Source organism: Anoplopoma fimbria, chromosome 18 (genome assembly GCF_027596085.1).
Source record: "Anoplopoma fimbria isolate UVic2021 breed Golden Eagle Sablefish chromosome 18, Afim_UVic_2022, whole genome shotgun sequence".
Lineage (NCBI taxonomy): Eukaryota > Metazoa > Chordata > Actinopteri > Perciformes > Anoplopomatidae > Anoplopoma > Anoplopoma fimbria.
In genome coordinates, this window is record NC_072466.1 from 14,631,702 (window position 1) to 14,658,738 (window position 27,037).

General features: G+C 39.3%; 1 protein-coding gene across 1 annotated transcript in view; it reads right to left on the minus strand.

Annotated features, from left to right (window-relative positions):
• Positions 1–27,037, minus strand: part of ryr3 (ryanodine receptor 3) — a 115,263-nt gene that overhangs the window by 17,880 nt on the left and 70,346 nt on the right. Inside the window, exons 41-77 of the mRNA XM_054618316.1 lie at positions 26,415–26,529; positions 23,201–23,333; positions 21,807–21,901; positions 21,035–21,170; positions 20,752–20,935; positions 19,059–19,161; positions 18,115–18,235; positions 16,376–16,545; positions 15,583–15,803; positions 15,027–15,117; positions 14,741–14,881; positions 13,980–14,143; positions 13,689–13,767; positions 13,396–13,485; positions 12,713–12,856; positions 11,588–11,650; positions 11,387–11,462; positions 11,156–11,279; positions 10,340–10,455; positions 10,166–10,233; positions 9,942–10,063; positions 9,658–9,707; positions 9,511–9,571; positions 9,177–9,415; positions 8,855–8,936; positions 7,860–7,990; positions 7,601–7,719; positions 7,061–7,259; positions 6,196–6,290; positions 5,741–5,886; positions 5,414–5,501; positions 5,206–5,298; positions 2,662–2,829; positions 2,136–2,195; positions 1,889–2,023; positions 1,298–1,410; positions 47–143 (exon numbers count right to left, since the gene is read on the minus strand). Coding sequence (XP_054474291.1) covers positions 47–143; positions 1,298–1,410; positions 1,889–2,023; positions 2,136–2,195; positions 2,662–2,829; positions 5,206–5,298; positions 5,414–5,501; positions 5,741–5,886; positions 6,196–6,290; positions 7,061–7,259; positions 7,601–7,719; positions 7,860–7,990; positions 8,855–8,936; positions 9,177–9,415; positions 9,511–9,571; positions 9,658–9,707; positions 9,942–10,063; positions 10,166–10,233; positions 10,340–10,455; positions 11,156–11,279; positions 11,387–11,462; positions 11,588–11,650; positions 12,713–12,856; positions 13,396–13,485; positions 13,689–13,767; positions 13,980–14,143; positions 14,741–14,881; positions 15,027–15,117; positions 15,583–15,803; positions 16,376–16,545; positions 18,115–18,235; positions 19,059–19,161; positions 20,752–20,935; positions 21,035–21,170; positions 21,807–21,901; positions 23,201–23,333; positions 26,415–26,529 — 4,432 coding nt within the window. The remainder of the gene's footprint in view (positions 1–46; positions 144–1,297; positions 1,411–1,888; positions 2,024–2,135; positions 2,196–2,661; positions 2,830–5,205; positions 5,299–5,413; positions 5,502–5,740; positions 5,887–6,195; positions 6,291–7,060; positions 7,260–7,600; positions 7,720–7,859; positions 7,991–8,854; positions 8,937–9,176; positions 9,416–9,510; positions 9,572–9,657; positions 9,708–9,941; positions 10,064–10,165; positions 10,234–10,339; positions 10,456–11,155; positions 11,280–11,386; positions 11,463–11,587; positions 11,651–12,712; positions 12,857–13,395; positions 13,486–13,688; positions 13,768–13,979; positions 14,144–14,740; positions 14,882–15,026; positions 15,118–15,582; positions 15,804–16,375; positions 16,546–18,114; positions 18,236–19,058; positions 19,162–20,751; positions 20,936–21,034; positions 21,171–21,806; positions 21,902–23,200; positions 23,334–26,414; positions 26,530–27,037) is intronic.

Here is a 27,037-nt window from a genome sequence, read left to right on the forward strand (position 1 = left end):
CAACGCAGGGCACACGGGGCAAGGGCAAGGCGAGCCCAGTACTTACTGCCAGATCCTGTACTAGCTTCTCCTCAAAGGAGTATTCCTCTGCCTCTATCCAAAGTCTCTGATAGGCCGGGATGAAGAAGTTGATAGAGCGATGCCTGGGGAGGGGGGAGGTGAGGGGAGGTCAGGAGGAATGGAGGGGAGTGGGGAGGGAGGTACAGTGGCATTAGGGTAGGTTCTGGTGAGTTTTTGGAGGAGACAGGAAGGAGAGATGAAGGGGAGGAAGGGGTTACAGGAAATGCATTTCAGGCAGGGTGGTGATTGGTCAATGCTGGACCCACTGGCTCTTCTGACTGGTCACATTTGGTCTCTAACATAACTACAGTTCCTTCCATTAGGTTGTAAAATTCATTAGAGGAGCATGCACATTTTAGGGGATATATGCAGTTTTCCAACAAAAAGGTGCATCAATAACCTTGTTTTTTGCAATTATTAGATTTACATTGCATATTTTGCTTTAAAAAGATGCACATTTGTGTTGGAAAACTGACCAATTTTTGGCAAAAAGTCAAATGAAAAACAGATCTTTAAGAGCAGGAAGCAAAATGACATGAAACAGCTTTCACGCTGTACATTACTGTAATCGAGCATACTTTTGTAAACCAGGTAGACAACTAATAAAAGTCAAAATTGTTAAAAATAAATTTCTTTCTGTCTTTCTTCTTTTCTCCTTCAATCCTTCCTTGTACACCTGAAATGAGACAAAGGCCTGCATCTTGCAGTGTGTTTCAGCTTTCCAAATAAGTTTGTTTCAGTCAATTCTTGGGCTCATGCTAGCTGACCAATCAGAATCAACAGTGTAGAAACAATTGATTGGCAGGTAGGCAGAGATCGGTCCACAGCCTGGTGGATGAAGGGAGGGGGGGTTGAACTGATGAAGCATTCGCCCTGTAGTTTCACTTTACCGTCAGCAGGGAGAACAGGCGGTCAAAGCTGGAGGCTTTGAATGCCCTTTCCAGCCAAACCTTCCGATAGCCATTCAGGAAGTAATTATTATTTTTGTATCTGAGGGAGGATGAGGTAGTGTTATGCAAGAAAACAACACAGAGGAGAGAATGTCATTAGGGAGGTGATGAGGGTTTTACAGGGGCACACAATCAAGAAAAAGAAATGCCCCAACCCCCGACAACTACTTTGGGATTGCCTGTTATGTACGGTTAGATCGACACAAAGCCATGTCTTAATTGGGTTTTTATGTCAATATTGAATTATTGACATTGTAAATTAGTTGATAGGTGTTTAAGAGACTCACCGGGGTAGATTGTAGAGTGGAGCCATGCGGAAACACGCCACCACAGCCCGCTTACGCTGTTTGGACAGGAGCTTTTGCCTGATTAACTTCTTATTTCTCAGAGGCTGCTCCACCTGAGGGATGAAGAAATGATGCCGGTAACACGCAAAGTTGGGACCAGTTTTGTAGTGACAAAGATTCTATATGCTTGGTGCTATATTATGTAAAATGCTTTAATGCTGCAAGAAATTATTATTTTCACTATCAATGAATCTCTTAGTTACTTTTTCAAAGGACTCGAACTGCTTGTTATGTCTAACCATCAGTCCCAAACCCAAAATGTTCAAATTCAAAATTAAATAAAAGACAGAAAAACAGCACACTATTTCAATAGATAAAACAAGTGAATCTTTGTCGTTAATAATGACATCAATAACTAACTGATTATTAACATTATTGCCTAGGAAATAAAGCTGCCTTTTATGCCTTTGCTAATAATGTGTGACCTGAGTAGATATAGATTGTTGATCTACTTTTACGTCTGAAGAGTAATACTACATGTAATTACCTTTTATGTCCTCTGATGTTATGTTGTAAGAGTTATGTTTCTACCTGCTCCAGGTGGAAGACTGCAGCTGAGATGCTCTGGACTCGGTCCACTGTGTCTTCTGAGTTTGCAGGTTCCTCGCTCTTCACCACCACGTCCTGGTACAGGTTCAGTTGCCACTGAACTGCTGGGTCATCAGACTACGACACAATCAAACAACAATCAAAAACAATGAATAAACAGCAGCATTATACTTGTATTACTGAAACCGATCCTTTACTAGAAAAACCACTAGATAGAACATAATCCCACCTTCTCCTGAAGATGGAAATTCTGACGCAAGTGCTCCTTCACCTCGTCATCTGTGTCTTTCTATGAAGGGAAAGGGTATTCATAACAAATAAAAAAAATGCAGTGTTAATACCCTATTAGTAGAAAACTTAAAAGTAAATAGACAGGGTGCTTATGTGTGTATAAAGCTATCACAATGGGGAACATTTCTAAAATATTTGTGATTATATAACCTACTGAATGCCTACCGCACCAAAGAAGACATTTTTTGTCGATAAAGGGCTTTAACTGGCAATGTAAAAAAAAGAGCTACAGGTGACCACTCCACATGGTTTCCCCTCAACAAGTGTCTTGTGCTCTCATTGGCTTTCGCTCCCCAACAGAATCCCCGGCAGGTTCATATATTTAGCATGTTATATACCTGGGCTGTGTATGTGAGACACCGGCAAGCCTCTCAGCTGGCGTCTTTAACAGTTTAAACGTAGTGCTCGGGCGCCGAGCCAATGAAGCTCTGATCTTGGGTCTTGTATTGTGAACTATGCATTACCAGACTGTAGCGTATCTTGGCGAGGGAGATGAGCTCCTGGTCTCCTGGGGTGCACATGTTGAGGCCGATTGGCAGCAATTTCTTCAGGGCAGCTACAATAAGGGAGGTCTGGATGGAGTAGTACTCTCCACGACGGCGCTTGTGTTTCCTCTCCTGGTCGCCCCCGGACTACAGAGAGAAAGGAGACAATGAAATCCTAAAAGACATATCTTTTTAACATTGCTTACTTCTTAACAATTATTTTAAGTTGACCTTTCTTGTATTTGTAATTTAACTTTATCCTATTTCATTGTCTTTGTTTAATTATCTTATCTTAAATATCATTAATCTTTGCTTTATCTTAATCTCTTTGTGTTGCATTCCATGCATTACTTTTGCCATAAAAAAAAAGTTTATTATTGTAAACTGTTATCATCAATGTTATTTAGAGATCAAAAAGAATACAGCTCACTCAAACATCATCTGGTTGTGGGATACTCTCCCTGCTATGTCATGTTTTGTCATGTGTGTTTTGTTCTTTGGTTTATTGTGTTTACTTATTGTACTGTAGAAGCAAATTCTATATTTTTAGTTTTTAGTCCATCAAACAGGTTCCATCAAAACGTTTTACGTGACATCTACTATTGTTTTTATGTGTTTAAATAAAGACAATTTATTCAACTATATGAATTATTTTTCTACTTCCAAAATCAAATAAAAATCATCACATCCTTAATCATGGATTTGCATCAGATTGATGTTTTTATTTACTGAATGTTTGCTACCTTCTACCAGGCAGCGTGAGAATTTATATAGGCTTTCAGGTCACAAAAAGTGTTTCACCTTCAAAAACCATCGATTAAGATTAAACGCATACTATGACCCAAAGTGCATCAACATAAATCAGTTAACAAGCAGAGTCATCTGGGATCAAGAGCGGAGGAGCTTTTTTCTCCACTGTGGGCTAGTGCGTCAAAACACCCCAAGAGTGCAAATAAATAAACGATCCGGCTCTGCCAAAACAAATAAACAAGAAACTCCCTCAGTGACAGCCTGTTGAGTAACTACTAGACCGAACACTGTCACCATCCAGATATATGAGCCGACTTACTACAACAAATATCCCCATGAAATGTGATACTGTATGCCGTAAACCTCTGTGGAGGTGAATTGAAGAGGTTTGAACTCTTACAGTTGATTTGTAGAACATCTCACATCTAGATCAGTGTGTCCAGCAAATGTAAGGGGATCTATTAAAAAGACTGGAAAAGTGCTTAGAAGGAGTTTTCCTTTCATAAGCAAAGTTTTGTGAAATACAGTAGCAAAAAAAAAAACGGAGCACATGGGGGATCCCGTCAGCAAAAGTATTCAAGTTGTGTTCAGCTTTTCCAAAAGTGCTGACACAGTGATAAAGGACAGCTGGTGAGGAGTGAGACGAGTCCAAAATAAACCCAGAGAGAACCAAGATGTACTCTCCTCCATCTCCTTGGGTCGTTAAAGGACATATGTCTTACAGAATGAAGAGGTCCCCTTACAAAGAAAGTTAATTTTGGGAGGCCTGTGAGTTGCCTCGCCTTTACGGAGTCAATGTTATCTACACTCTTTCAAATCTTAATGGGCTAAACGTCAGAGTTTTGCTGTCTTAAAACCCAAACCATTAGCTCAATGCTAATAACAAAACAATATTTCTTGGCACAACAATGACATTTCAGGTTTACATAGTTCAATTTCTGACCCAAATGAAATTCATGCAGACAGAAGATTTGTCAGTGTTGATTCCTAATGTCCCCTAGTAAAAATGCAGGCAGAAAAAATTAAGTGGTTTCTTTAATATTTTAAAGGTAATTCAGTCTCTCAATACTTATAGCTCCTCTGACATTTATGGTACTCAGTCCAGTTATTAGTTGTTGCTAAAGGCATAAACATTACAATAATACTGTATCACTTTTAAAATGGCTAAGTCATTTTCTCTAACAGCTGACTTCTGAAGGTTTTTGGCAAATGTTACTTAAAAAATTGAAAAACTGTCTATTTTCAGCAACAAATGAATACACATCTGATTCTCCAATTGACAACATGCTACTAATACCAGCTGTGGTGACATTGGTACAGCCGTCTCTTTTTAAGGCATTGGTAGGCATATGAATGTGTATATTTTTATTGTGCTTTTTTATGTAATGTCCTTATCTGGACCCTGAGTCTGAAATAAAAGTTTGATTGATTTATTGAATGAGCATTTACGACAGAAGAAGCGTTTATGTCAGACTGACTTGAAATAAACTACAGTACCCATGTTCGTCCTAATAAGAAAAAACCTCAATGTGGCTCGTTGATGAGTTTTTAATAGTTTCTGGCCTAAAATTGAGCTCTGTGGCACAGATGAACAAGTTGCATCAGGCTTCGGCTACAAATAGGATTAATTCATTGTTGTATTAAAAGCTTTGATGAAGATGTTTTTATTAAGTTAATCAAGAAATCGTTTCAGCCCTAATCACTTTCAGAAGTCTGTGTGTCTTTGTGCGTGTCTGTGTGTTACCAGCAACATCTAATATCCTTTATATTTACCTTGGACATCTTCGCCTTGCTCTCTCCGGTCAGGAAGCCCAAATTGTTGATCTCATTCTGAACCACAAAGTTTTGCTCCTCACGCTTAAAGTTCTGGTTTCAGAGGACAAAGACAAGAGGTTGGCCAAGAAAGACATCCTCAAGACCAGCATTATGTTATCAAACTCTATATTGTGATATGACCACCTGACTGAATGGTAAGACTTACATGGGACTTGCACCAGAGAATGAAGATCTCCGCCACCATCCTGAAGAGCTCAGTGGAGTCTGCATCCGGCTCCTTCAGCCACCTGGACCTGGAATGGCAGAGACATGACCGAGAGACATTTTTTATTGAGTTACATTTAGTTGTGTTACATCTCTGCAGGACACGGCAATACTATGCATTCATTAATCCAAAATATAGGTGGTAAAAGCTCAGGGACTACAGGAAAACAATTAATGATGTTTAAAACTCGACAAACTAATGTTTGACAATCAAAATCCCCCCCAAAATCTTGCTATTAAGACTATTCTTTCTCTGCTGATATTGTACCTGTTGTTGTCCACATAACGGATGAGCATGGGGTAGAAGGCGTAGAGGTCTCTGCAGAGCACAGCAAACTCATCCAGGATGAGCAACTCGGCCTCCTGGTTGTCACCTTTACTGTCGGCCTTCAGCAGCTCCTCTTCAGCCACAACCTTCGTTTGCAGCACATCAACAACTCATCTCCAGCAATCAATTCATTAGTAAAAATGTCCTCACAAAAGACCCCTTCCAACTCAGGGGTAATCTCCTCCCTGTATGCTCTCTCAGTAAGTGACAGAGGTACTTTTACTCTCAGTGTGTGTGACTAGGCATAATGTTCTTGGACTGGCTCTTCTGACTACTGATACACCATAAATACACTATAAATACAGCACCTTATGATGGAGTCAGCAACAAATCTACTTTACCCACAGGTGTCATTGAGCAGAGGATACAATGTACATTATATTTTAGGCTCCCACCTTCACTGTCTTCATCCTCAGTTTGTCCAGTGTGGGCAGGAAGTGGGTTCTCAGCAGATCTGCTCCAGCCTTGCAGATAATTGGCTGAGAGTAGACTGAAGACAGAGACAATGGAAAATATATATTCTGGACATGGGCAGCTGAGACATACAGACACCAAGATCGGTCCTCTGTCCCTAGAGATTATTGCTCTGGTGTCAAGTGTCACAACTGTCAAAGTTTTTAAGTTAGATCAGCAATTGTGGTTTTTATCCTCATCTCCGAAAATACAAAAAGCAAAACAGGGAATATTATTCAAAAAAGTTTAATATAGGATACAGTATAAACTTTATTTGCTTGTTTAATTTACTTGTATCTAAAGATAAAATATTCAAATGTGTTTTTTAAAAGTGAGAAAGTGCTTCAGGCTATGAGCCTCCACAGCAGTCAATTATGTTTATCTGGTCTTTCCTGAACTCTCACTGAAGAACGTGCACTGAAAATGCAAATGTTCTACAAAGAGTTTATGTTATTGCATTAATATTAGGGTTTCCACATGGTCACCATCATTCAGAATAACCTTCCAGGGATTTGATTATTATGCTGAAGTTTCACTTGTTTGTTAAGGTTTTTCAAAAGTGAAAAGGAGAAATCAGGGTAGGTTCTACATCGGTTGAGAACAAAACTCACCACCTAATGACATGTAAATGCATACTTCAATGAAGCAATTCATTTGTAAAATTTGCTCTCCTGTTTCCTAAAAAGCCAAAATAAACTCAATTCATGCCCTGCATTTGCAAGTCTGGAAAAAAACACAATCTGACCAGAGGTAAACCCTTTCAATCATATTTATTCTTTCTCTAACAGCATTGAGCCTGGCACTTACCTGCAATCCTCTTCATCCAGGGTGCGTCATCGATGCCCAGGTTGTTGTTCAGGATCTTGAGGATGTCTCCCAAGATGATGCTGAGGTGTTCAGAGGTCACCGTAGTGCAGCACTGGGCACCTTCAGGAGAGTTCTCCGGACCTTTCTCCCACCAGTAGGACAGATAGTTGCAGAGCATGGGAAGGATCACCTCAATGACCTGCAGGAGACAGGCTGAAGGTGAAATGTCTGCAGGATATATATTTTGAGCCAAGAGTTGTACGAATCGATTTGTGCAAATATGCCATGTAGCTATAAAAATCTTATGTGAATAGTTACCTACATCTGGGTTGTCATGACACATGGATAGGGTCTAATAATCAGCCTTACACTCAAATCTGTCTTATCTTTGTTAAACATTTAGTCACATTTCAGTTGACCAGTGGAGGCTGTCTAGGTAAAAAATTATTACTTACTAAATTTACAAATATATGAGGGACCGAACGCCTAAAAAAATTTAGCTGTTTGTATACATTTAAATATCCCAACAGCCCCTCTGACCTGTGGCACGTCACTATAGCGAGCACCAGACTCTGAGACATCGCTGACATCTTTCAGCAGTTTGTCAAGACGAGGCAACTCCGGACCCATCTCCTCCACTCTGTCTGGCATACTCAGGACTGGAAAAGAAAAACACAAAGACAACATTTAATGGTAACATTTAATGCTCTAAAGTATAAACTGTACACAGCAACGTCAGAACATTGTAAATGAATGGAAAAATGATCAAAATAAAAAGGAGGATTAAGTGGACACTCACTGGCTCTCTCTCTGGGGGTCTTGGTGTTGAATACAGACATAGGGTTATGGGCGTTTAGGTGGGGCTCCAGGAACGCTACGGGCATGGCTCCCACCAGGGTCGCCAGGCTCTCCCCCAGCGCTGGAAGATGCCTGCAGATCAACATGTAAATTGATAAAGTGTAATTTAAAAAAAGCACACCAAAAATAAATCATTGCAGCAATCAATATGTTTTTTGAGTCTTCAAACCCCCTGTTCTTATGTTTCAAAAGATTACTGAGACCTCCGGTGCATGACATTGGTGACCAAACATTTTGGTATCATTGTTAGTACAGACTTTAACTTTAACTCAATCGTCCCTTACACCTGGGCTCTCAGTACACAGAGCCTTCACACAGCACCACATGATCTCAGGTTAAGGTAAGGTTGGGGTCAAACCTTTTCACTGGTTATTTACCAGCTTGAGTCAGCTCAAAGTGGGCAACTTTATTTTGCACAACAGTTTTAGGAGGTTTTATTGCCAGTCAGAGAATAATGTCGGTAAAGCGGTATTAACAAAAGACAGTTGACATTATGACGTGTTTCTTTTGTGTCCTCTCCAATGATATTTGTTAGATAAAATATTATCGTAACCTATGCTTTCATTTTGTAGCGCATACTGTACAACAAAAAACTGTGGCATAAATGTATAATAGTAGATTTTTAAATGTACTCATGTACATAAGTATATGAGGTATCAGAAATCCTCCTTCAAGTCCTGAGTGCATTTGTCACAAATATGAGTTAATCAAAAAGCTTTACAGCCATATCTTGATTAACAGTGACAAGCCTAATGCAGTTTATGAAATACTATTTCACAGTTCCTTGATACCAATTCTAGTAGATGAGAGAAATTATAGCGAGCATTAATCATTATTAAGAAGCAGTAACCTTATTAATCAAATAGACAGTACTGCTCATGTGTTTAACTTAAAGCCATTTTACATCCAAAGTTAAAGAAAAGTTTGGCCACCTACCTCTCCACAAAGGCGTTCTTTCCTACTCCCAGAGAGTATAAACAAGTCAAGATTCTGTAGCAGGACAGCTGAACATCATCCACTGAAACAAAAAGCATTCAAGTTTTTAGTAACATAAAACCTTAAAAACAACTGGAAGAAAAAAATATTCTCAAAGAATAGATTATGGTCACTGGTAGCACCATTCATTGAGCATCATTTGCAACTGCTATCTGCCCCGTTGCGTTTTTTAATGTTATTTCATGTTTGTTTTCCTTCATAATGCGAAATGATGTAAAAAATAAATAAAAATGAAATGGGTGATTGATAAACACAAACTCACACAGCAGGTCCAGTGCAAACTCGTATGTTGTGATGTGCTCAAACAGGGCAGTGAGGATGGGCAGCAGCGCCACAGTCACATAGTTGACGCTCTGTGTGACGCTCTTCATCTGGGCACGGGACTGCATGAACTTCCCCAGTTTTAGCATCTCTAGCAGCTTCTCCAGGTCCTCCGACGCGTTCTCAAAGAACGTCCGGAACCCGGCTTTGACCAGCTCTGAGCCAGACTTCATCACCGTTCTGAGAGAGGGGAGGGAACACAGGAGCTAATGTGCATGCTCAAGACTAGTTTTATTGTCTAATGATGGATCACTGTGCATACAGAGACAACTTACCTGGTGTCAAGTGAGTGAGTGAGAATGTCCAGACAGCTCACCATCATTGCAGAGTCACTTCCTGTGAGAGAAACATTTACTGAAGATGTGGAAAGAGATTTCAAAGCAAAGGGGCACACGAGCATACAGAGGCAATGCCAGCCTTACCAAAGAGAGAAATCCTGTGTCTGACAAGAGCTGCCAGTTTACAGAACAAGCTGGAAAAGAAAGACGGTAAGAACAGAATTGAGCAAAAAGCTTCAGAGAGAACAAAGAAGAGCTGGAAAAAAGCAAAGTAAGCAAGGAAATAAGAAAAGATCTGATGAAAATGAGTACTTTTTTACTCCTCTCACTGAGCTAAAAGGGAGGACTTCATAGCAAAAAAATCTCTGAATAGCAAAAACCTGAAAATGGAAAATGTTCACAGATTATCCATTGCTTCTACACAGTACCTGGTGACCATTTCTTTCTCTTTGTTGGAAGCACAGCCACAGCTGCTCAGGTTCATGCTGGGCGTGGACAGGAAGTAGAGACAGTGGTTCTTTAAAGTCTGATCAGCCAGAGGAAGCAACACCTGGAGAGAACAAATGCAGGTATAAGACTAAAGCCTTAATAAAATCATTATTAAGAGTAAATCCAATATGTCAGTGGTTGTGTTGGAAAAAGTGTTAAAGACCTTGGCAAAGAACTTGATTTCCTGGTCATGAGGTGATTTGTCCGTCTTTCCACTAGTGGCCATAGCCTCTGGATTAACAACAGTGGTAAGTGGCTAGGTCAGCGTCAAGGAAGAATTCTGAATCAATGTAAAGCACCTCTTAGTGCGCTTGTGTTTAAAATGTCACACACTCACCAAGATGAGCGATGAACTCCTGTGCAGAGTCAATGTACTTCAGTAGCCTTTTGAGGAACTTGTATGAAAAACGCTTCTCCATGGATGATGAATCCTGCTCTATGTCTTTCAGACCTCTGTCAGATGAAAAAGTCAAGAAATCACAAATGGTTACTCGTCAGATTTGGGATGCATACTATTTATCACTTGTATGTATTGTTATAATAAAACATTGGCTATTGAATAACAAAAAAAATCTCCAAAGGTTGTGACACCTTCTTGTTGTCAAAACCTTGTTTTTAAGGTTGTTCCTTCATGGTTTCTTTCAAAATTAAAGGTGTTACAAATTGCAAACTTTATGTCTGCGGAGGAGCTTCCACACCTATGTCATGATGTGTGTGTGTGTGGTTGTTATATTCTGTGTGCCGCAGCTGCCACTGTATCTGCACTGCGTATGTTTTGTGTGTGTGTGGCTGTGACGTAAGTGTCCGTGCCAATGTGTAAAACAATCATGCAGCACATGTGTGCATTGATCAGTGCTTCTCTAGATCAAATTACTCTTTTTTTCCATCAATTACCAAAAGCAAAGTCTTTTGATGTATAGATAAAAATGGTTTGTATTCATAGCAGTGCTGATTAAGATTTAAATTAGAATGACTTCATTAAGCACAGTCTAGCAGGTCAATTAAGGGACAGATAAAAAATAATGGTTAAGTTTTGCCCGAGAATACATGGAATCTTTAAAAGTGCTTTGAGGAATTGTGACATTGTGCTTTGTGTTTCTTAGTGTTACTTATTTCTTTAATGAAGAACAAACTGGAGTGAGAGGCGGGTAACCTTATGATGGCATATCCACTGATCTGCAGAAATTTGATGAGATCCTGGGCCTTCTCTCGGTCTCTGTACTTCTCTTTAGCCGTCAGGGTGTCATAGGGAACCAGCAGCGGGTGGGTCCCTCCTCCTGACATGTCAAATCAAATTCAAAAATCATTTCATACCCATTTTACACGGATCACTAGTCAGAATTACAGCAACTCAAGTGGGTTTTTAAACTGCACTATAACACACCTTTGCTAAAGAGTTCAGTTTTCTTCTTCTTGGCCCAGATGTTGTGGTAATTTTCTGCAACAACCTCCACTATGCCCTGCAGGTGCAGCAAAAAATGCAAATGTAATCAAGTTTGATTACAACAATGATCATTTTTAGAAAAATGATCATATTATTATTATGATTATAACAACAATTAGAAAAAGTTGAATAAAAACCAACCTGTAACTCTCTAGACAAAGTGACACTGTGCAAATCCATTGGAGCAGGACTGAATCCATCATTCTACAAAGTCAGATAGAGGCCATACAAGCACAAACTGGATTTAAATATTTAAAGCCGCAATATTTCACTGCATCAGTTATTTTTGATATTCCTCTTCAAATCAATATGAGGTTTACTACCTTTTGCTATCTGGCACAATACAGCTGTGATTTGATTGATTTCTGACTCAAAGCTTTAACATTTGCAGTTCTTAACTTTTTGGTAGCTTTTTCCTGGAACAATGCTCTTCTGTACACAGAGTTATGTGTTTTATGCGCCTGGTTTGGCTTTTCTAAACGGAGTAGCATATCAGTGGTAGGCATGAGCACTGAACCAGCATGGCAAAACATTCAGAAGAGAAAATTAAACCTGATGTTACAGAACCATCAGGATATGAAAGCATATTATGAAAAGAATTGAAGGTGCCGGGAGAGGGGATCCATTAAACCATTCTCTTAGATAAAAGAGGTAAATTTACGAGGAAGACTTCACTCTGCTAGGTTGGATCAACCTCCTCACCAAACAGACTGTTAAACACTGCAGTAATGTAAGCCGCTGTCTGAATGTTGTCCGAAAGTAGCGTTATTATGTTAAGGGCGGCCTCTGAGCAAGGCAATGTTCCTGAAAGATACATATAGGCGTCATTTTCATGTTCTTACTAATATTACTCATATATTGTGCACTCGGCTGCTCACATTACCGCAGTGTTTAACGCTGTATGTGTTGTAGTTGTTTACTGTTGAGAGCCTGTACTTTCACTACGATACATTGTGTCTTAGAGGCAAAACATTTTTTGATTTCTGACCCAACTACAACAAAAAAAGAAAAATGCAGTGATTAGTTTTACAGTAAGTCCAAATTTGATTTTAATACATTTTCAATGGAGCCCTATTCTAAATTATCTTAGCAAAAGCGATGGCTATTTCACACAGGGGACAAAGACTACTGTAATAAAGGAAATATTATGAATTAATGTCTGTTGGATAGTAAATAAGTATTTCAAAGGAAACATTTGTGAGAAAATAATGTCTAATTGTGATGGAAAGACTACCACAAAAAGTAGAAATTACATCAGGATGTTACCTGAGACTCAGAGATCTTTCGTTGTTTTTCACTTTCTCGTTGTTGGATCATGGCGTCTCCTTCTTTGGTCCTCTCAATGTTCCAGCCCATAGCCAGCATGCTCTTCAATGACTCTCTCACTGGCCAGCGGTAGGTTTCTCTCTCCTAAGTATTAAACACACACAAATTAAATGTGAAAGTTCAACATGGGTGACAATGTTCAGACAAGTCAAACACATCTGATGTGTAAAAACCTTTCAAAAATGTTTTAAAGGTTATTTTTCTACTGGACTTTCATGTTAATAAGTAGTTTGAGGTTCACCCTTACTGAATGGATGACCTTTTCATCTCCAACTTGATTTAATAGGTCACTTACAAAACATTCAAATTGCCCTCCTTCAGTTTAGGTAAGGCAAGGAAAAAAAAAGTTTTCTTCAACAGTCAAGATTTCAAGTTGGCCAATTAATTTGTCCTCTGAAGAAATTGCAAAACTGGCTTTGGCCCTACATGTAACCAACACCATTATTCTGTCATCACAACTTTGCCACTGTGAGAGGTTCTTTTTACAACTTAAACAATCTGTAAAAGCTGACCAAGCCTAGAGTTCTTTCACTCAGAAAAAAAGACCTTATGTTTGATACACAATCAGCAGAATGCTTCATACTCCCCAAACAGCTGCTGTGTATGTACCAGTGTGCATGTACCTTCTCACTCAGAGCTTTGTAAGGCTTCAGCAGTGGATGGGTTTTGGCCTGCTCATCCAGGCTGTCTCCATGTTTCCAGCCTGCTGACACCTGCAACAGCAGTTGCAGCCTTATAGTACTTTGCATTTCAGAAATATAAACTAAGTTGTATAAATACTAATATATTGACATTTAATTCATGCCATCTCTGATATAAAATAGAAATGAAGTTATCTATTTTATATCAGAGATGGCATGAATTAAATGTCAGCAAGGGGGAGGAAAACCCTAAAAACATACGGACAGGGACTAACCTTCTCTGAGGACCACTTGTCATGGGAATGCTCTGCATATTTGTTGGCAATGTACTCAAGTTTTTCAGGAAGAGAGATACTAGAAAGTGGAGATAATACATTTCAATCAATATTGTAAAGTGAATATTACTTTGATATTGAGCAGGTAAAAGCATTGTTTTAAATTGCAGACAAACCCACCAATCTCGATTCAATTGCCGTTTTAAACGAAAGCTAAAAGTACATCAGTTGTATATATTAGATTTGTTTTAAATTGTGCCTTTTAATCTAAAAGTTAGGTAAATAACTCACTTGGTGGTGTTGATGGGTTTAGGATCAAAGTTGCCCTGTGCATCCATTGATGCCTGTTTTTCCAGTGTTGCTCCAAGACTGGCATCCACAAAGTCTGGAGGCAAGGCTCCAGCGATAGCACACAGGGATGACGTGGCCACTTTGAAAAGGTCAGCATCATACTTCTACAGAAAAGACAGACACAGCAGAATGAAGGCATGTCTGCTTAGCTATTGGATGGGCAGACTGAGTAGAGCAAAGACAGGGAGAGAAAAAGAGGAGGAGGCAAAATAAAAGACAGCTGGAAAAAAGTCTGCACCAAGTGATGGCTTGTCACAGACTGATAAATGATTCATGTGTTTTGGCTTCGCCTCAGCGGCACTGCTCGAAGGGACTTCATTGAGCTTTCATTTCACTACCCCTGACTACCAATAACTTTCTTTTCTCATGAGAGCCACACTCAGGTGTTGAAAACTCAAGTTTTGTCTGAAAACAGGATATACAAAATCAACAGCAAACAAAGTAAAGTTTTAAGAGAGCAGACACCGATAGACTACTAAACATTTAGTTATGCAACAGAGAGGGATTAAAGGACAATATTGCTTTGCCTCCTGATTTATGCTCAGAGATAGAAAATGAGCAAGAGGAAGAGTAGATAAAGAAAATAAAGAGAAGTAATAATAATAATAATAATAAAGATTTCCAAAATCATAAACACTACAGACACACACTGTCAGAGAATCTTAATGAATACTTCACACAACAGGTTTTTCTGGTTGTACCTTCTGAGAAAGGGAGTCAAATATTCCCCAGAAGAGTTTCTTGGTTAGGAGGAGCTCCTCCTCGGAGGCTATGCCAAAGATGCCCATACCAGAGGGCAGGCAGTAGTACTTCCAGTTCTGCTCATAGTGGTTGGTCAGAAGCTAGAAATCAAATAAAAAAGAAAACATAACAAGTTTAGTTCAAGTTTATTAAAAATGATTGCACATCAATGGCCAAAGAGTAAGGTGTTTACTATTTATACTGTCTTTCATGTATAAAGGTTAAAATACATATTGCTTATCTCACCTGTATAGGTATCTTGCAGTATTCAGTGAGCATGGGAACGTCAAACACCAGCCGCCTGAGTAGCTGCTGCATCATGGAGGGACGCAGGTGCCTGTCATAAAAATACACGAGCAGTGAGTGGAGACTCCCTAGATTTCATAAATCTGATACAATAGCTACAATAAATACAGTGCAATTGGACCAAGCTGAGCACCTGAACTGAAATATACATGTCCTCATATCAACTGCAAAAAGGAAAACATTCTTATGAATCCCTACTGAAGTTTACCTGCTTTGACTGTATAAATGTTATAAAGTAAAAAATATCGGATTATTTGAGTTTAAAAGTGCCAAAAGATTGGTTAAGTGTTAATATAGCCCTTAATCTATTATACCAAATGTCAGTGTTTCCTGCAGTTTGTCCTACGTGCTGTTCAATACAAAATGTGTTGCAGTAAACCAAGAAAAGCCATTTGACAGTACCATTGTTTGAAAGAATAAAAGGTACAGCCTCTGCAAATCTCCAGCTCCCCTTTATTATTTTCCCTCAGCTGAATCAAAGCTCAGCAGGCCTTACTTGCAGATAGCCAGCAGACACTCCTCGATGGAGTCCCTTTGGGCTTTGGTGAGGGAGCGTCCTTTGGACAGCCGGTAGATTGTCTGCAGCGTGGAGTCAATCAGCTGTGCGTAGTGTTCTGTGTTGCTGAAGAGAGCGGCACAGCGGGTGAGCAGAGGCAGCAGAGCCGAGCCGATGTACCTGTTCATGGCCAACGCCGTCTCAGTGGTGCTTAACAACTCCTGTGGAACAGAATACAATACATGTGAACTAAGGGATGACGAGGCACAGAACAAATGATTAATAGAAAGATGGAGTAAAAAATGGGCTCCTGGCACCAGCAAAAATAATCAATATGTGTTCAAGGACCAAACAAGGTCTCTGGAGAGAGCCTTACACATTTTTACCTGAAGGCCACCTCAGCCCTTGACACGCTTGAAAAGGTAGTGGTGAGCAGAAGTGTTTTAAGTTAGTTGCAATCTGCAAACTTACCACTAGATGCCACAAAATTAGTATTTTTTATTATTTTTATCTAATGAGCAAACTGGAAATTCAAATTTACCTGTGCACACTGGAATGATAACTATGATGACAACACCATCACAGTAAGAAAGGCAATATGAACAGAGAAGACAAAGATTTATTATAACACATGCTAGCAAAAAGCACTTTTACTTTTTATGTCCCATGTTTCTCTTATAGGAAACATGGGACATAAATGTTTTGGTAATTAGTGATTAACAGAATGGATATTCAAATGTGAAAGAATGCTTAGGATATGTAGTGAAAGTTATAGGGTTTTTCTATCACTCACCGTGTCCAGAGACGCAGAGGCTCGCAGGTCAGGCAGGAAGCCGACCTCCAACATGTGGAGCAGAAAGCTCTGGTCCTCGATGCCGTACACTCGTTCCAGGAAGAGCACCATGGAGGCCTTGTGGTCCGGACAGAAACAGGCTGACATGTCAGGTTCTGTCAGTGTACCATCTGAAGGTTAAACACATTTTAAGGGGAAAAAGTTTCATGTCAATGTGCCGTGTGTAAACATTGTTTTTTGATAATTAAAGTGTATTTAACCTAAAACATTACTCTTTAAATACAGTACGAAATGATACATAAATTATTTATTATAAACAAAAGACGTAAAAACAAAAAAATGAATGTATTTAAGGTAGAAGTTATTCCGGGAATGACATTTAAGACACAGCTTGCATTCTTATTATAAAATGTCATTAAGAAAATTGGATATGAAGGCTTTTTTTCATTTTAGGTAGAATGATAACTACACATAAAAACATACTGCAAAGGTGCTAGAAACACCTTGTAGGCACAATTTTTCTCTACAGTAGAAACAGAGGGAGAAGTGAAGAGATATTTACTCCTAAAGGCCTGGCTGGTAGGACACATTTTCATGATATACATCCAGAGCTTAGCAGAACTGAGATGTGCACACCAGCTAAATCAACATTTTTTTTTCATATTTCTTGGCAGTAAAGTAATGTGGCATGATAGCTCAGTAGGCAGCAGAGGAAATTAGAATCTGATATATTTTAGCTGGTGTTTGTATATTCGGTTTAAATCATAACTTGTTATCAGAGTGCTGTTTGTGAGACCAGTTTCAGGATGAGAGAGAGAGGACGAATGCACACCAGTTTTAGATAGTTGGTGACCACGATGAAAGCACAAGTGTGAAGGAAAATAGTCACACATTTGTAGACACAATAAAATAAATCATTCAATAATTCACCATTGTTTTAACATGACAGTCTCTCCAGGGTATTAAGGGACAAAAGAGCGTGTTATCATACATCTACATTTTGTAGGGGGAGCAAGTAGCTGCCTGACTCATGTTGCATGAGAAAGCAATTTGATCAAAAGCTCAGTTTGTAAAGTGCCTTACATCTTCATGTAAGTAAAGGAAGACAGCTAAACATAAAATAGGCACAATATATTTCTTAAGCGTAAGGTTAGGCAATGTATCAAAAAAGTCTCCAAAATGATATCCAAAAGAATACAGCCTTATATAGACCCATGATATTATGAGACATAGCTGATACCATTATCAGGACAAAAACAAAATACCCCTAGCACCGACTGTGTTCCTAAAGAGGAGAACTTGGGGATAGACATACTATCTCACAACTAGATTTAGAATGAATATATCAGAAAACAAACAAACAAACAAAAAAAATTGTCCTATTGAAAAAACTATTTTACATAGAGAAAAAATAATTCTATAATTCTAATTATCAATTTTATTTTATTTTGCGGCTACAAGTGTGCGACTATCTTCCTTCACATCTGAAACCACTTTCAGCCTTTAATCCAGGCCAAAGACCCTTTTCTGCATCAGTGGGGAGGATTATCTGTGCCACCTTTGGCTTCTATTAGAGGTTTCTTCCCCGCTACATTTTCAAACCAACCATTTCTTGTTTTTGTTGCTGCGCCTGGTTCAACTTCATTTTTTGCCTTTTTATCTTTTGTTATTCAACCATCAACATCTGCATGACTTCATAAAAAAAATGAATAAAACAACAACCACCAAGACCAACATACCTTTATTAAGCACAGGCATTTTGAGGGGGATGCTGATGATGCCCACCAGATCAGTCGTTGGAACCAGAGAGCGCAAGATGGCTCGGATACGCAGCGCTTCACCTTTACCAGCATTGATAAGCTGTGATAGACACAAATAGGAAATATGAATAATACATTTTATCTAAAGAGCCCTTATCAAAACAAAGTCCTAAGTGAGTCATGGTAGAACATTAAATGAAATACCAAAATGATAAAATACATGAAGGGCAGAGTTAAAGTCTAATCTTAAAGTCATAATAAATAAAAAAACAATAACATAAACAGGCAGCTGAGATAAAATCTAGATCAGATAAGCTTTCTGAAAAAGTATGTTTTAAGAAGAGACTTAAAAGATGACACTGACTAAGCCTTAATTCCTTGTGCAGGTCGTTCCAGAGCCCTGATTGTAAAAGCTCTGTCCTCTTTAGATTTAAGGCTTTACTCTTGAGGAGTCATAAGATCAATGCCAGTGGATCTCAAACAAGGAAAACATTCATAGGGGATTAAAGGGTCTAAAATACTGTGTAGTCTGGATCCAGGTCATGAAGAGCCTTAAAGGGTAATCAATAAGATCTTGAAATCCATTCTTGGACAAACAGGGAGCCAAGGTAAAGAGGTTAAAACAGGTGTGGTGTGATCAAACCTCATGGTTGTAATTAAAAGCCTAGCAGCGGAGTTCTGTACAATCTGAAGCTGTTTGATTTAAAAAAGAAATTAAGACAAGAGATGAGACTGTTGCAATAATTAAGGCGCAAAAAGAGAAAAGCATGTACAACAGTTTTTGCATTTTAAATATCCAAAATACAACATATTTTTGCATGTATCCAACTATTTCATTCAGGTCATTGTAGTTGCCACTCTTATTGTTTAGAGGATGGTGAACACATGAAAGTGACTCTGTGCTTGATGAAAAAGCTCCTCACATGCATCTCTGGAGCGCAGCGTCCCAGCAGATCAATAAGAGCCGAGTAGAAGGACATGATGGCGTTGCCCATGTGAATAACTTCTCCTTCTTCCTCACCAGGCCTGAAACACACAAACACACATTACATTACATTACATTACATTACAGTCATTTAGCAGACGCTTTTATCCAAAGCGACTTACAGGAAGTGTAACACATATCTAGGATACTGCAAACCACCCTCTTACTGAGAAAAACAGGAGCCATTAACTCAACTAGTAATTTCAATGTAATTTGGGGAGAAAATGGGTATCAGAAGAGCAACAGATAATAGCAGTTTTGTGAGGAATTATAACAATGTGTTGGCACAATACACAATCTCCTTTCAGACCACTGAGTTATACACATTGATTTTGACTCGCTTCCCAATCCCCTCACCTCACTTCATGCAATACAAACCCACCTCATTAAAATGCAGCCAGTGTATGACAGTCTTTGCATAATGATGTGAGCAGGCAACACTTTCCACAGCTTTACTCACAGCTTTTAATAATAATAATAATAATAATCAATCCTTTATTAGTCCCACAATGGGGAAATTATTTCTCTGCATTTAACCCATCCCAGAAGAGCAGTGGGCTGCAATGAAGCGCCCGGGGAGCAACTTGGGGTTAGGTGTCTTGCTCAAGGACACCTCGGCATGTTGCCGGTAGAGGGGTTTGAACCACCGACCTTGTGGTTACGGGACAAGCGCTCTACCTTATGTGCCACAGCCACAGGTACTTTGTAAAAATGTGTATTGAGTATTGAATTGGGGTGACCCCGAAGTCGTGGATTTGTCCTAAGGAACCCGACTTGTAGCATTGGCGGTGAAATGCGGTCATGAAACAAAAGATCATTCTATTCAGGCTGCATACTGATGGTAAATGTCTGATTCTATCGAGAATTGCTTTTTTCTCCCAATCAATCATGATACATAGTCTATTCTCTCTCTCTCATCCGCTCCCTTTCAGTACTATGGACAGCGCCACACCTACACACACACACCCCCTACAGACTCTTAGTCTAGGACACCCCTCAGCCTGAAAAAGACAGGATAAGTTAAAATAACTTCTTCGTTCTAGAAGGTTCTTGTAATTGAAACACTAATTAAATAAAAAACAGATGGTAACTTTCTTCCACTTTTATATTGCAGGAATGGATTATGAAAAAAAAGCTGAGGGATGTTTTTGCATCATTAAAGGGACATTTTTAAGTCCCCCCCCTTCACTTAAAAAAGTATTTTTCTTATTGTTTCCTTACTTGGATGTTTGAGCTTCACTGTACAGGATGATGAATGTTCAGGGACGTATGCCTACAAGCATGATTTTGAGCTATAACAGCTTTTTGGGGGAAAAAATCGTGATCCAGTATGCAGCTCACACAAATGTGATGTGGACACTTAAGTCCTCCAGTGTAAATACACTGACAATAGGCAGTAACGTAAACACATTTGCATACTTATAGGTAGGGTATGAGGAAGAATGAGCAAATGTGCTTTGCAGAATTAGTTTGACCTTTTTTGTGTTAAAACCATTCAAATTCACCACAAAGACAAATATAGTGGGAGACTTAAACACTGAGTGCTCAGTGGGGTTTTAGTGTCTCGTGAGGATCGTAATGCTGATTCACAGACTTTTTAACCGATGTAAGAAACTGGTGTGGATTCCTACCCAGTAGCAACTCCGATGGCAGTCTCAGGCAGGTCCAGGGCAGGATCTTCAGAGATCTTGATGGCCTCATTCATGGCAACCAGCAAACCCTGACCTCCCTCTCCCCTTAGTGCTGGGCCAAAACACTCAGGACGTCTGATCAGCAGCTTTACCACCACGTTGGCATTTTCTTCCACACTCTCACCTGGTACACAAACAGACGGGATAATCTAAGTTATTCCCAAAAGGATGAGTCAGAGTTTACTGTATTTCTGTTGTTCACCCAGTATGAATGTCGACATACCATTGCAGAAGACGACGAACCTCAGGAAGGACAGGTATCGCTCGCCCTCTATAGGGTTCCAGCCGAGGTCTGGGTAACCCTTAGCAACCAGTATGGCACAACTCTGAAGACCACAGCCTGCCAGATATGTCACCACCTACACACACACACACAAATTTTCTGTTTCACTACTGGGTTTTATAATGGCATATTCTGTCTTTTTGACTGTCAGTGTGGGTAAGAGTGATGGCTTGCTGAGAAAGCTTAGTCAAATGGGACAAAGTCATAAATCATATTTTAATAAGAAAACTTGGGTAGCGTGAGGTTTCTATATCTGTCTGGTTTACTTTCACCACACAAAAGGCCAGCAGTGAGGAATTGTAATAAAAAAACAAGGATAAGAATCTGCTAATATCAGAGAAAATAGATTTTTTTTATTTAGAGTTCATTAGAATTTTAGGCCAGCAGTGATACAAATTATATAACTTGATATTTTCATTATTTTTCAACATAACATAACTGTTCAACCTTTTGAAGTATATGCTCATACCAGCAAGATAATTCTAGCAACACTCTGAGGTGGTGTACATTTTTAAGTCAGTTTGGTATTCATTCAGTCATATGATGCATTCTTATGACGTATGTCTAATTATTCAAATAATTATAATTTAATTTTAAATCAACTTTTCTTGAAGCAATGTTTGCAAGCAGTAGTCTTTTTTAAATATAAATTATAACATTTCAGACTCAATCATTTAGTAAACATGTTAGTTTATGTGCTGAAGTGACAAACCTTCTCCAAGTCAGGCTCTTCAAGGGCCAAAGCCAGGCCGTTGTTGTCCATCACTGAAGATGCTGCAACATCCAGCGGAGTGGAGCCGCGCATAGCTTCAGAGGCTACACACGCACACACACACACACACACACACACACACACACACACACACACACACAGAATAGTGTTAAGGGCAAAGAAAACTTTGCGCTGTTCTAAACAACAGGGGGCAGTCTATCTACATGATATGATACAGAGAATGGCTTTGAACAGTAAATGCTTTATCGCTTCAATGCTTTATAAATTCAGTACACTTTAGATGCTCAATTAGAGTTGTAAACTATTACATAATATACTTATAGAAATGATGTATAGGATGTTTCAGAGATTAGCTGTGTCACTATTAATGGACATACGTGTCTCCTATGTACTACAATGATCATTATTGTAATAAATGCATGTTTTAATAAGCACCTTTAAAAATAAATGTTGATAACAGTCAGATAAATACTCTGGGCAGATAATAAATCATAACCTAATGAATGTTCTGTGACTCAATGTGCAAAAACACTTGCTGCCTAAATAAATTGTTACATTCCCATTGGGCACATTAGATTTAAAAAAGATATTTCAGTCAATGGTTTATAATTATAACTATGGCCTTCATGCAGGCAAAGTTTAACAGAAACAAAGGACACAAGTCACGTCTCCCAGCACCTTCACATTGACGTGTGATTTATGAGTAAGCAAATATCAAATGTTTCATGTTAGGAATTATAAACTGTTGTGTTTGCATTCATTGGTCTTCTCCACACCATCTCCTCTTTCTGAGGCAGGAGCTTTAGTTTACAGAAGCGACCGAGGCAGCAGCAGCAGACGGAGCCCAGTGACTCATCAGTCCTGCCCTGCATCACTAAATAACCCCCGTCCCTAGTTTTTTTTTGTCTTGTTCTCTGCAATTGCACCTCTCAAACTGATACCCTAGCATAATGTCGGCGATAAGTTCGTGTCAAAACTTCAATAAGCCTAAAAACCCCTCCAGCGAGTTGCACCTATTGGTTTCAATGAACATTTTGCATTATTTTGGAAGCAGCAAAAGGGCATTTAGGTTTCTACTGTTAGGAAAATTCGAAGAAATTCTAAATCAAGTCATCCATTTTACTTCTTCTCTCATTATTTCTCTCTTCCACGATACCCTTTAACTTTTTCACACCACCACATATTCCTCTTTAGAAAATCTTGCATATTTTTTTTCACATTTTTCCATACAACTTTAAACCTCTGTTTTCCTCTCAGAATGATATAAACTAACCGTAACAGAAGAAAATGCTGAAAGGCAACAGGCTGAAAGGCAACTGTCAGAAGATAATAGAAGAGTAGACCGTCTCCTTTGTAAATCTACAAGGACTTACCCAGCCCGACACTGCTGTTCTCCAGCAGGTAGCTCAGGTGGTCAAACATGGCTTTCTGGTTCTGGCGGCTAATACGACAGAAGTAGCACAAGAAACGACAACAGCTGGCCACCATCTTTGGAAAGGTGATCTCCTGTTGACAAAAATAAAAACACAAATGTAAAGATGTGCTAAAGTCAAAGGTTTTATTTTATTTAAACTCTAGTTTTATTGACATTTTCAGGCAAAAAGAAGGGGTTGACATGGGCAACATTAAACTTGTAACCGACAGACCCCCTGTTTGTTAGTTACTATGATGATGTAATTTGTGGGCAGAGTGCAGGTGGAGCCAGAATAATTCAATGGAACATATAAGTTAAAGCTGGCTAGCAAGTTTTTTTGATCATCGCTGAAAAAAATACTAGTTTCTCTCAATATGTGCAGACACTGACTCACCAAGACTGCGAGTGTTACTTGAGAAAGTTTAACCAGTGGGACCACATTAACCAACACCTACGCAGACGGGATTTCGGGAGAGGACAGATAGCTAGTTAGCTACACTAGCTGGCTTGTCCATCTCAAGAAATGGCAAATTGGCTAGCTAGTCTTCAGCCTCTCCTCCTTCTTACTGCGAGGTGGTCTCCTAATGGCAAAGAGAGAGACAGAGGGGCCATTGAACCAGCTCTTCTGCTGGCCACTAGCCTGCTTTTGGGCTGATTTTAGTGTGGCGTTAACTTGGTGGCATTAGCAAGGTAGCTTGCTTACTAGCCAGCCGTTAAATTAATCAAATTTAACAACTTAATGCATCCTCCTCACACTATTTTCACAGCATGGGAAAGCACATTGTTATCACCAGATAAATGACAACTTTGTTCTGATCTTTTTCTTTGACCAGTGTTGCAATGAAGTGGGGCAGAACTGGCAAGCAGGCTATGCTGATTGGCTTCCTGGTTCCCCCATGCTTTGGTGCTGCAGTGGCTGCAGAGAATAAGCCCAACAGCCGGCCATCTCTTCATCTCTCTAATAGTTTAGCCTATAAACAACATTTCTCTCCATCCCTCTAATAAATTAGCCTGCAGTGCAGCAGCCATGGCGACTGAGGGGGTCAGCAGAAGGCTAAGGTAAAGTATTGGAAACATTTTCTCTCCATCTCTAAAATGCTTTGCCTGTCCCTGTTAACCCCGTTTCATACGTTTTTGCTTGCAGTTGCAAAATATCCTATTTTCTTCAAACAGAACTCTCCCCGGGACCTTGAGTTGGTAGTCTTAGCCCAAGTTTACCATATATCGTTCCAATCATCTTCAGATATCTTAAATCCTGATTCTTTCTCCCATTTCTGTTTGACGTAGACAGTAGTGTACATTTCAGATACTCAGGTCACGAGAAAACTATTTTGTAGATTATATCAAGTATTTCCACAAATAAGGCAAATTTCAATCTATTGGATATGTCTGGAGTCTCATATGCTTGTCTCTGAGAAAAGCTGAAAGCATAGTCAATAAACAAAATATATTTTCTGTTCTCAACACAACTGGAAAACTATTTCACCACCAAGTCCATGCATACAATCTTGTTACCCCTCTATCATTCTCATTCTAGTGTGGCTTCAGTCCAAGGTTCAGTGAGCATAAATCGAAGAGCAAAGTCATTTTTGTCAATGTCGGATTTGAAAGTAAATTGTTAAAAAAATATACAGATACCAGACTGAGGTAAATCCACACCTTATCTCAGGCAAATTACTCACTGCAAATATGAAGACCACAGAAAATCACACTCATCATCAGACAAGTTGCCCTATATATTCAACAATCAGATGTTCTAAATGTTTCCACTTCTAAAAGCAGATTTATCACAGTGTTTGACAGCCAAATCAATTTCACCTTTCTAATGTGCTTAAGCCTTTGTGAAAATGCTACCTATGTTGTTACACTGTCATTGGGAATCAACATTTAATTTAAGTCTGGGTGGAAAAATAGAAAACCCATTCTTAGCTTTTTTTTGTAGTTTGTTTTATACCTTGATTATGTAACTGCATTTCAACATATCATCAATATGTTATTGTAAGATAAAATATTGTAAACCATTTACACTTACAAGCAGGGGTAATGCCACTTTATATAGCTACAGTAAGTGAAGTGCACATATCAAGTGGCAGTAAACTGGTCTGGAATTTATGTCTGAGACTGTGTGATGAGATTGTCAGAGTCAGATGTGAAGGCCTGAATGTCTCTCTGAGGTCTTCCTGTCTAGGGTTTAATTCATGCTTGGCACTGGATGTGGCATTAAATCACAACCATCTCTTTCAGCTTCTGTCAGCACTGCCCAAAAAGGACAGGCTTGAGAGGCCTCCCTCTCACCCCTCTCTTGCCCTCCTCTGCCCTCTCCATTACCCTTGTGGCTTTTCTGAGTATTATGTTGTTGATCTTGGCTTACATCAACATCTTAGGATACACAGTCTTTTCCTGAGATCAGTATACAACCTATTAGGAATAAAATATAAGGGTCTGTCAGGGCTTTCTAATCAAGTTGGCGCAGGTACAAAACTACTAAATCTAAATCTAAATCAGAAACTTAACAGTTCAGTACTGCACGCTCAACACCGATATTTTTGGGGCCATCAGACTTTACTAACCCGGGAGTGAGAACCTTTGGAGGGGGCAGGTATAACGGTTAAGGGACAACATTTTGAACTAAGCTCCTTTGTTCAAAAGGCAGGTTAAAGCTGCCCTGTGAAGTTTTTCTTGTGAACAAACAAAAGTTATGTTTACAGCCAGTGATACTTACTAAAACACACTTTGCATATCATTGAAGTCTGACAAAAGTGTTGAATATATTTTCTCCCTGCCGATTTTTTCAAACATTTTTATCCTGCAATGTTTACACTGAAGTTTACTTGCAAGAACCCTTCTTCTCTCCAGCATTTGTTGGCACATTGTTGCTTTTCTTAGAGCATAACTAGTGGCTTTGGATCAATGGATCAGTGTGAAACCATCAGCAGGATGTCTTAGCTGTCTGTCATCCACACATGCATGGGAGTTAACAAATGCATGCATAAAGAAAAAGGGGACCATTTCTTTGCAACTGAGAAAACCCAGTCTACTGATGAGGACTGTCAAAAACTCCAGAACAACCGTGTTATTGGACCTTGAGTTGAGATGGTTTGACACTGGGTTGACAATAGCTAATAAGTCCTAGCGAGTCTCAAAATGTTAATATGTGGTCACGCCCTTCGTACCTGTGACTTGTCTCCTCCCAGGACGTTGACCATGACCTCCATGACGGTCTCATGCATGCCCAGCACTCTCATCAAGTTGGGATGTTGGTAGAAAACTTTATTGTTCATGATGTCACTGGGAACACAAGAAAATAATACGTGAATGTGTTTTACATCCCAACTTTTTGAGGCAATATACAGCACATTAAAGACAGGGTTGGTAATTATCATCAATAACATTTAAAAAATGTTTTTCGCAATTTCATTAGGCCTGAATGTAATCACTGGACATGGAACCTACATGTCTACCTACCTGCATGCGTGTACTCTGCGCATGCAGTCATTGCCCATCATTAGAGTCTTCCACCAGCCGCTAGCTTAACAGCTATGCGTACCAACAAAAGCAATGTTTGTCGTTTTCCTTCATTATATATTTAAGTTCCTAATGATAATGTTGGGGAATTGGCTTAAGAGGGAGGCCTTAATCCTGCTATACTTAGCAACATTTGGAGCTAGTGCTGCTAGCTACTTTTAGTGACAAAGAGGTTTTGGTGGGATATGTTTTTAGATCTAGCGTACTCTTGCTAGTTCTCAAGAATACCAACCCTGTCTTCAATGTATGTGTGTAATCCCTAAATATTATT